General features: G+C 49.1%; 1 protein-coding gene across 1 annotated transcript; it reads right to left on the bottom strand.

The window, feature by feature from the left end:
* Positions 1-200: 200 nt before the first annotated feature.
* On the bottom strand, positions 201-8,441 carry LOC139785023 (uncharacterized; the record flags this gene model as incomplete). The annotated part of the gene is made up of 6 exons (XM_071724197.1): positions 5,079-8,441; positions 3,388-4,055; positions 623-695; positions 502-574; positions 340-448; positions 201-260 (listed from the first exon to the last, which is right to left on the bottom strand). Coding segments are annotated over exons 1-6 (4,346 nt in total), but the record flags the coding sequence as incomplete, so codon positions are not given.
* Between the last annotated feature and the right edge of the window lie 2,180 nt (positions 8,442-10,621).

The following is a 10,621-nucleotide window of genomic DNA, read 5'->3' as shown; positions in this document are numbered from 1 at the left end:
CGGACATTGTATGATAGAGTGATAATCACGTATGTGTCACGTGATCTTGGAGTGATTGCCAAGGGGCATCGAGCACTCTGGCGAAATTAATTATCTTAATAAAAGGCATTGTATCGACAAAACTGATAAGCCGAGATACGCAAATTAATCAATTGTGCAACTTTTATCGAAAAAGCGCAATCCACACCGAGGCGCAATACCATCGTTGTGAAGCACCTTTATGACAATTGTGAAACGGCCTGTAGAGTTGAAATGATGATCTACAATTAAAGAATAATTATTTCTGAAACAAAGTCTCAAGATTAATTATACAATTAACTATACTTACCTTCTATTCACCTTGTCCTTTGGCGATGATCCATCGTTGTCCAGCGGCAATCCGGTATGCGATGTAAAGCGAGGATCCGGGGAAGTTCAGCAGCAGCGACGATCCATCCTGTGCAGGAACCTGCAACAGAAGAAAACTATTAGTATATAATTAAAATAATTATCGAGACTTACCTTCATCCGGTATGCGGTAATGCGAGGATCCGGAGACGGGTAGCAGCAACGGCGATCCATCCTGGATGCCAGTCTGAAATAGAGGAAGGGAATTAGCGGCTAAGTTATTAGCGATACTTACCATTATCCAGTATGCGAATAGGCGAGGATCTGGAGACGGGTAGCAGCAACGGTGATCCATCAGGGACATCGATCTGAAAGAAAGAAATAATATTAGCGTTTTGCGAATAATCGGGGCGTTGATACTAACACACCTTCTCGGTAGTCAAAGGTGAAACCGACTGGCGACCGTTCGATAGGAATATTATCCGCCGGAATCGGGCTTAACTCGTGCCGTCCGGTCACAACCTAACAAAATCAATATGTGAATTAAAAAGTGACAAATTGTTTAACAAATAATTTGTTATTAACAAACACGTATATTAATAATAAAATTTTCCAATCCTATATTATACTTTAGTGAAAGTCTTGCAATATATTTCCTATACACTCCTATCAAATTCTCAATCATTCACAAGATGTAAAAATAACAAGAAATCTTATTATATAAACAATTTAATTTCATTGATCCGCTATACTAACGAGAATGTTAGCTGTCATGTGTAATGTTATTAATATAGTATTAAGATCATCGTTACCACTGTTAACATCACCTCTATTAACATCTTTTATTAATATTGTTATAAACAAATATATATATTTACTGAAAATAATATTATTATCGAGCGTCAAGCGCCGAAGCGTCACTCACGAACCTGAAAAAGATCGAATTGTATTATGCGACGTGTAGAAACACGAATCCGAGCGAGATGCAAATATCGTATGATACATAGATAGATAGATAGATAGATAGATATAATTTATTATGCCCAAGCAAAGGCTAAAGGGCAAAAAAGTAATATAGCAGTTACAATAATATCGCAATTACAATAATATAGCAGTTACAAGATGCAGAGATACAATAAGATGTAAACAAAAGCGAAATATAGCGGTCAGAAGTTAGTATGATGTGCATGCTCTCTCTCATAAGGCAAGCAGCAGCAATCTCAATAATATACCATGTAAAAAAAACTAAGAACTAACGCAACTTAACTAATAATAAGTACAGTGAAAAAGAATAAGATAAGGAGCAGTATTACCAAAGAGAACTAAATAGTGTATATAAAACTAAGAACTAAGGCGCAGCGCAATTTATGAACTAATAATAAGGAATGAAAGCACTAGAAGTTCTATACCAGAAACAATGTTATCCAATTTCACGTGTAAGCAAGTCGATATGTCCACAAAAGGAATAAGCGTTGAGTTCAGCAAAACGTATCCCAGAAGAATTACATAGGAGAGAGAGAGAGAGAGAGAGAGAGAGAGAGAGAGAGAGAGAGAGAGAGAGAGAGAGAGAGAGAGAGAGAGAGAGAGAGAGAGAGAGAGAGAGAGAGAGAGAGAGAGAGAGAGAGAGAGAGAGAGAGAGAGAGAGAGAGAGAGAGAGAGAGAGAGAGAGATACATACATACATATACCGTAGTAGCCGTAAGACGAAGAGAGCAATACCTTTCATGCTTTAGACATGCTAATAATAATAATTTTAATTGTATTACTGAATTATTTTACCGTATGTAAAGTATGTTTAAAGGTAAATTAAATAATATTCAACATATATTTACATATTTCAAAAGCGAATCATCAAAGATTTCTTATATTCTTTCACAGTAGAAATCATAATGAGATTTTATAATAAAAGAGGTATCGCTCTCGTTATGAAAACGCTGTTAGAATAGGAAATAGAAATAGAACGAGGTCACTAAGTGACTCATGCGAGTAAAATCTAGTCATACGTAAAATAAAGCTGGCAAGCGAGCCGCACAGGTAGAAGTAGACTCGTATCGCTAGACAACGCCTAGAAAACGCCCTATGACTCATTCGTAACAAAGAACGAATTACCCCTACTACTATTTCCAGAAATGTATAAAAGCCGTGAATCTGTACCTCTCGTTGGAGAATGGAGCAAGCCTAGAGGCCAATCACATCTTATACTTGATCCGTTCTTCCATAAGTAACCATCTGTCAGTGGACCGCTCGACGTTTTCGCGGTGCGCGCCGTGGAAAGTACAAAAATGAGTACACGAAATAACAGTCAGTCCTTTTTATTAAAGTGGGTTACACTGGACTTCGCGCTCGCGATTTCGCACTCGCTACATTCCTCCGTTTTCTCGACGTCGATCATGTATCGCGTGCGAGTTATGATGGCTCACTGCCGTCCCGGACGGAGCAGGCGAGGGATCGCGGCCGGAGCTTCGCGTCGAGGAATTCGGTGACGTGAGAAATGCTCGTTGGCTCCAAATCGTCTATTGGTCGCGGTGCTTGCGATCACGCGAGAAACACCTGTGCCGTTTGCTCGAAAACACACAAAAAAGGGGGGGAGGAAACCGTCGCGATTTGGAGCCTTTCAAGCGTTCTCGAATAATGCTTGCTGTCTCGTCGAAGTTCGAGAATTTTCAGCTCGCATTTATTCAATTCTCAACATGCCGCCCGCCTCGCATTCGACGGAATGCGAAACGAACGGGGGTTGACAAGGTCGCATAGAGGAGCGTGGGAACGTCTTGGTTCAAAGCGTTATATACAATATATACATTTGAGAACTTAACCTATTTTTACAATGTCCTTAAATCTAATGAAAAACGAACGAGCTTAATTCTAACGGGATTCCGCGGTTCCCGGCGAACTGATAGACGCGGGCAACCGACAGATCTGGGTTATTGGTCGTTTTAGCTCGGAATTGGCGGTGCGTAATGTGACGACGCGAACGCGACCGTCAAGTCCGGGATGGACCTGCTGAATCCTTGCGAGTTCCCACTTTGAAGGAGGGAGTAGGTTACTCTTAAGTAAAACTAACTCGTCAACCTTCGGATTATCGTGAGATTCGGTCCATTTCACGCGCTGTTGCAATGAATGTAAATAGTCCGACGACCAAGAACGCCAGATCTGTTCGAGCATTAATTGTACGTGTTGCCATCGCGACAACCGATTCGCATTGATTTCGAGGACGGATTCCTCCGGTACGCTCGTGAGCGGTCGGCCGATAAGGAAATGACCAGGTGTCAAAGCGGTATAATCGGACGGATCGTCGCTAAGTGGAGAGATCGGTCGCGAGTTCAAGCAAGCTTCTATCTTACATAAAAGCGTAACGAATTCGGAGCGAGACAGAGTGCGAGCACCAGTCACTCGCCTGAGATGGTGCTTAAAGCTCTTCACTCCAGCCTCCCAAAGCCCGCCGAAATGTGGTGCCGCAGGGGGCACGAAATGCCACCGTACGCCGTCGTTAGCGAGAATTTCCTTAAGGGAGGGGTTGTTCACAAGCGCGCGGAAGCTGCGTTGGAGCTCGCGGTCAGCACCCACAAAATTCGTGCCATTATCGCTGTACATGTCCGATGGCAGTCCGCGGCGACTGACAAACCGTTGAAATGCCGCGAGGAATCCATCGGTGGAGTAATCCTCCACACTTTCGAGGTGGATCGCCTTAGTGGCGAGACAAACGAACACCGCGACGTAGTGTTTGCTCCCCTTTTGGCCGCGACCGACAACGGGGGTAATGTTCATAGGTCCGGCGTAATCTATGCCCGTGTGAGAGAACGGAGGAGCAGGATTTACTCGGGGACTCGGGAGATCACCCATTAATTGCGTCGGAGTTTTCGCGGAATGTCGAACGCATGTAACACATTTATGAATGTGAGATTTGATCATGCTTCGCGCGGAAATTAACCAATAATTTTGACGGAGACATCTAAGCGTGAGTTTAGTCCCTCCATGGAGAGAGCGTCGGTGTGCCTGATCGATCAAAAGTTCGGCAATATGATGTCTAGCAAGTATGACGGGGTGTCGCTCATTGTAACTCAGCGCGGAGTTTTCGAGCCGCCCGCCAAGCCGGATTAATTTATCTTTCCCGATAAAGGGGTGGAGAGAGCGTAAGGAACTTGATCGCGATACAGCGGCGTGAGCGTTCAAAGCCTTCAAGTCATCCGAAAAACAAGTCGCTTGTGCCGATCGAAGCCAAAAGACGGAGGCTTCGTGAATCTCCTCTGCGGTCAAGGGAGACTTGACGATCACCGAAGAGGCGACTTTATTTTTTAAGTTCCGAACGAAACGCCGAATGTACGCGGTAATACGAAGAAGTCGGATCCAGCTCGAACAGGAGGTGGGCAGATCCCACTCAGGAGCTGAATCGACGAGATGAACGGTAGCTTTACGCGCTTCGGAAGATACCGTTTGTAAAATGTCCTTTTCAGTCGGAGTCGGGGGGATCGGCCACGAGGCCGTGGTCGAGCTAAGCCACCGGGGCCCCGACCACCATAATTCATGATTGACGAGATCGGCGGCAGTAAAGCCGCGCGACGCGCAGTCGGCAGGGTTTTCCTGGGAGCGAACGTGTTGCCAACGTACGGTCGGAAGGCGCGTCTGCACCTCGGAGACGCGGTTCGCGACATAGGAATTCCAGCGGGATGGATGTTGTAGAAGCCAAGCTAATACGATTTGGGAATCAGTCCATCCAAATAAGAGAGCTCGCATCAAGCCCGTGGTGTTTCTTACCCATTCTATCAAGCGAATTAATAGAACGACGGCGTTAAGTTCCAAGCGTGGAACGCTAACGGTTTTCAATGGCGCGACTTTCGTTTTGGCCGCGAGGAGGATGACTTGAATGTTAGAGGGAGAATGCACGATTCGGAGGAAAACTACCGCGGCGTAAGCGCGAGTGGAGGCGTCCGCGAAGCCGTGCAATTCAACATCGATTTTATCTTGACGCATCCCTGTCCATCGAGGAATGCGTATTTTGCTAATATTAGGCAAGTCTGAAACGTAATTGATCCACTGATGCAGAAGATCATCGGGGATGGGAGCATCCCAATCAATTTTACGGAGCCAGAGCTCCTGCATCAACATCTTGGCCGCGATGACTATCGGTGACGCCCAGCCGAGGGGGTCATACAGCTTTGCAATAAACGATAAAACGGAGCGCTTAGTATGAACTGTCACGGCGTATGGCGAAATTACGAAACGAAACGAGTCATCGCGCGGAGACCAAGACAGGCCGAGGACCTTGAGCGTGTCATCGTGGTTGATCGGATAGTCCGAGGATTCCCGTTGGTCCTCTGGAATATCCGTCAAAAGTTCGGCTGAATTCGCGGCCCATTTTCGCAGGGGGAAACATCCGCGATTCATTATGCCCACGAGTTGCTTGCGCTTCTCGAGCAGAGACAGAAGGTCGTCTGCTCCGAAAAGAACATCATCGACGTAGGTCGACTCTTCGATTATATTGACCGCGTCGGGGAAGTCTTTACCTTCGTCGCGAGCTAATTGGATAAGGGAGCGCTGTGCGAGAAAAGGCGAAGGTTTTTGCCCGTAGGTCACGGTGAGTAAGCGGTAAAGCCGAATCAACAGACTGTCGGGGGGGCGCCAAAGAATTCGTTGATAGTCCGCGTCATCCCGATGCACGAGTATTTGTCGGAACATTTTTGCAATGTCAGCCATGTACACGTACCGAAAGAGTCGCCAGCGCAGGATTATCGCGGCGATGTCTTGTTGAAGATTAGGTCCCGCCATTAGAAAATCATTGAGCGAGGTTTTGTCGGTCGATTCGCTAGAGGCATAAAACACGACGCGTAACTTGGTCGTTGTACTCGATTCGCGTAAAACAAAATGATGCGGGATGTATATCGGGGGGTAAGGGGGGCGCTCGTCCGCCCGCACCGACTCCATGTGCCCCATCGATTCGTATTCTCTTAAAAAATCGTGATACTGCGCGGCGATTTCTGGTTTCCGCGCGAGTCGGCGCTCCATATTGGAGTACAGGAAGGAAGCCTTTCGGAATGTGTCGCCGACGCGAGGGGGGCCGTTTTTGAACGGCAAACGCACAATGTAGCGTCCTAGTGAATCGCGAGAATGAGTCGTAGCAAAATGCTTCTCGCAACGTTCGTCCTCTTCGGTGAGAGGAGTTCGAGAGGGGATACGTTCGTCCTCCCAAAAACTTTGAATTAAGGAATTCGTATCCTCGCAGGATACGCAACTCAGGACAGAAGCGGACTCTCCGGCCGGGCGCGCCGGGCCGGCGGGACCGGAGAGGATCCATCCGAAAATTGTAAGCTGGCCCGTCGGAGTGCCGACCGGGCCCTGACGTAGACCGTCGAGTAGCAGAGACCCGTATAAATCCGCGCCGATTAATACATGAATCGGGTGATTACATGAGGGATCAGGATCTGCTAAAGGTAAATCGCGTAGATGTGGCCACATTGCGGCCGGCTTCTGTTGAGAGGCTGTATAAGAAGTGATTCTTTGATATACGTAACCCGAGAAGGGAAATATCGGTCCCTGTTTGTCGCAGGGCGCGAGAGCAAGATTAACTTGTGACCGCGCGACTCCATTAAATTTTTCTCCAAAACAATGTATCTTCAACGCGGCACGATGACGCCTGGTTCGCATCGTCTGACAAAGAGATTCTGATATGAAACTGTATGTCGAGCCTTGATCTAGTAGTGCACGTACTTTAAATGTGCGGCCCTCGATTGTACTTAAACTAACATACGCAGTGGCGAGAAGTACATGAGGCGGTTGTTTCACAAAATCTCGAGTAGCATGCACGTTTTGAACGAACGCTGAGGGCGCGGCCGGTGACTCGGAGGCAGCGGCGACTGACACAGCTGACGGAGCTGAGGACGGCGAATTAATCGCGGAAAGCGTACTTTTAGTACCAGTTTCCGTACCCTCGCGGTGAAGCAGCGAATGGTGAGCTTGGTGGCATTGATTGCACCGTCCTTTACTCGGACAATTGTTTGAAAAATGCTCGGTTCTCAAACAATTAAAGCAACATTTATGCTGTCGCGCGGCGAGTCGACGCTGCTCGACCGACAGACTTAGAAATTTATTACACTTTGCAAGACCGTGGTTTCCGGAACAACGGACGCATTTGACGGGCGAAACCGTATTCACCGAAGCACGAGCTCTATTACCGCGCGCACTATTTGACGCAGATTCGGATTGCGAAGGGTAATCCGCGAGACCGCGAATGCGAAGAGTCATGAAGTCATGAATCTCTTTATACGTAGGGTACGCATCCGTGTTGCCTCGTTTAAGATTCCATTCATTGCGCGTTCGCGGACTGAACTTTTGCGAGATAATATAAACTAGGAGGTCGTCCCACATATCGACCGGACGATCGAGATTCGTTAACGCGGCGAGAGATGCGGACACACTATCGCGAAGTTTTTTCAACTCGGTCACGTTCTCGTTTTTCATTTTCGGTAAGTCGGCGAACGAATGGATATGCGCGTGAATAATCGCGTTGCGGTTGTCGTATTCGTCGGTAAGAAGCAGCCACGCTGCCTCGTAGTTCGCGTCAGAAATTTGAATGTTATTAATCAACGACGCGGCCTCGCCGGAGAGGCTCGCTTTCAGATAATGTAACTTTTGCGTTCTTGTCAACGATTCACTGTTTGCTACGAGAGACTCGAAGACTCCGCGAAAATTCTCCCATTCAGCGAAAGCACCAGAAAAGTTCGGAAGCGAGATACGAGGCAGATGCAATGACACTCCGGAGTGCGCGTCGCGATAAGAAGACTCGTTACCTCGATACGGCGCGCTCGGGGCGTCGCTACTTAATTTACCGATGACCTCGTGGAGGTGGTCCGTCGCGTCGAGGTAGGCGTCCTCGGCGGCAAGAAATTCCTCGTCCTTGAAGTAGTGGGTCGACTTCTTCTCCTCCGCCGTAGCCGTCTGCAGCAGCTGGACATGGAGGGCTTGCACCTTTTCCCAGAGACCCTCCAAATTCGTCAGTCTCCCCTTCGTCTTAGGGAGAGTGACCTGAGCCTTGGGAAGCTTTTTGAAGTTAATCAGCGACCGTCGTAGCTGGTCAATCGCATTGCCTTGAGCAATGAGTAGATTTTCGAGATCCGAAGACATGTTGAGCAGATGTCTGGATCGTGTAGAAATCTTTCAGACACTTGCGTGTCAATCTTCTTGTCGAGCGAAGACGCTCGTGTGCGACTCCGCGGCGAGTAGCAGGGCGATACTCGCGGGAGGCAGGGACGTCTGGCACGTCTCGGTGCGACTCCGCGGCGAGTAGCAGGGCGATACTCGCGGGAGGCAAGGACGTCTGGCACGTCTCGGTGTGCGACTCCGCGGCGAGTAGCAGGTACTCGCGGGAGGCAGGGACGTCTGGCACGTCTCGGTGTGCGACTCCGCGGCGAGTAGCAGGTACTCGCGGGAGGCAGGGACGTATAGCACGTCGCAAAGCAGGGCGCCGTCGGACGGCGGATGCGTATCGCAAGGAGCACGATACGTTTGCTGGAGGTCCCGCAGGAGCCTCCGAAGCACTTCACAAAATCACAAGGCACCTATCTTTAGGAGAGCGGGTGTGGTGCGCTCAATGTTCGGAGTGAGCCACGGAGTCGAGAACGCGTAGGCGGCGAACTCCGTTTTCGAGCGAGTCGAGCGGGCGCGCCGATTCGTCAATCTCGGCGTAGCACAACGCGAGCACTTTTGAGGCGGTCGAACTGTCTATGCCGGTCTTTTATGTTAATCCGGCTCGAAGGACCATTAAATGTCAGTGGACCGCTCGACGTTTTCGCGGTGCGCGCCGTGGAAAGTACAAAAATGAGTACACGAAATAACAGTCAGTCCTTTTTATTAAAGTGGGTTACACTGGACTTCGCGCTCGCGATTTCGCACTCGCTACATTCCTCCGTTTTCTCGACGTCGATCATGTATCGCGTGCGAGTTATGATGGCTCACTGCCGTCCCGGACGGAGCAGGCGAGGGATCGCGGCCGGAGCTTCGCGTCGAGGAATTCGGTGACGTGAGAAATGCTCGTTGGCTCCAAATCGTCTATTGGTCGCGGTGCTTGCGATCACGCGAGAAACACCTGTGCCGTTTGCTCGAAAACACACAAAAAAAGGGGGGAGGAAACCGTCGCGATTTGGAGCCTTTCAAGCGTTCTCGAATAATGCTTGCTGTCTCGTCGAAGTTCGAGAATTTTCAGCTCGCATTTATTCAATTCTCAACACATCTGTATCCTAAATTTTGCAATAAACATCATATTGAAAGTTTAATAATAATATCCTACTCTGAGGAAAGAGTTGAATAGATTATTGAATATTACCTACCTAATATCCTTACCGACTTCGAGGAGCCACAGTCTACATCGCCGAGGACAGTTATTCTGGGATTTTACTCTCTTAACCAGCGGAAGAAGAACCCATCAGCGAAAGACGTTTTGCCGGATCGACTAGCTCGCATCACCCAGGACGTCACAGTTGTTTCCAGCGGCATTCTCTTTGTCTCGTCGAGGCCAACAAAAAAGTATTCTTAATTTCTCTATCTCTAACGGTTAAAAAGTTGCATTTATCTCGGAAACGGTGCAAGATACAGGGTCGTTCCCAACGGCATTCTCTTTGTCTCGTCGAGGCCGACAAAAAAGTATTCTTGTTAAATTTCTCTATCTCTAACGGTTAAAAAGTTGCATTTATCTCAGAAACGGTGCAAGATACGGGGTCGTTCCCAGCGGCATTCTCTTTGTCTCGTCGAGGCCGACAAAAAAGTATTTCTGTTAAATTTCTCTATAGTAGGTAAACTATATATGTTCTAACCCACCGCGGGGGTATCGGGTTAAACAAGAGTATCGGATTTCGCGGGGGGGGGGGGGGTACCGCGTTTTCGCCGCGCCGCGGGGAAGGGGTCCGCGGGGTGAGGGGACCCGCGTTCGCGTTTACGGGCGCCGCGGGGGAAAGGGTACCGCGTTTTCGCCGCGCCGCGGGGGAGGGGTCCGCGGGGTGAGGGGACCCGCGTTCGCGTTTTCGGGCGCCCGCGGGGGAGGGGGTACCGCGTTTTTCGTGGCGCCCGCGGGGTCCGCGTGCAACGGCCGCGCCGGTCCGCGTGACGTCACACGGCACGCTCGCGTTATCTCCCCCTCGTAGATGTCCCCCCCCCCCGGCCACCGTTCGCGCGCGTCTTCTCGTTCGCGCGGTCTCTCTCCCCCGTTCGCGCGCGTCTTCTCGATCGAGCGGTCTCTCTCTCTCCCTCGCGCGCGGTTTCTCTCGCTCCCGGCTCCCGTTCGCGTTATCTCTCTCCCTCGCGCGGTCTCT

This window comes from Temnothorax nylanderi, unplaced genomic scaffold, assembly GCF_030848795.1.
Source record: "Temnothorax nylanderi isolate EJ_2023f unplaced genomic scaffold, tnyl_v1.0 TNYL_tig0725_pilon, whole genome shotgun sequence".
NCBI classification, from domain to species: domain Eukaryota; kingdom Metazoa; phylum Arthropoda; class Insecta; order Hymenoptera; family Formicidae; genus Temnothorax; species Temnothorax nylanderi.
This window is presented reverse-complemented; position numbering and strand designations above follow the sequence as displayed.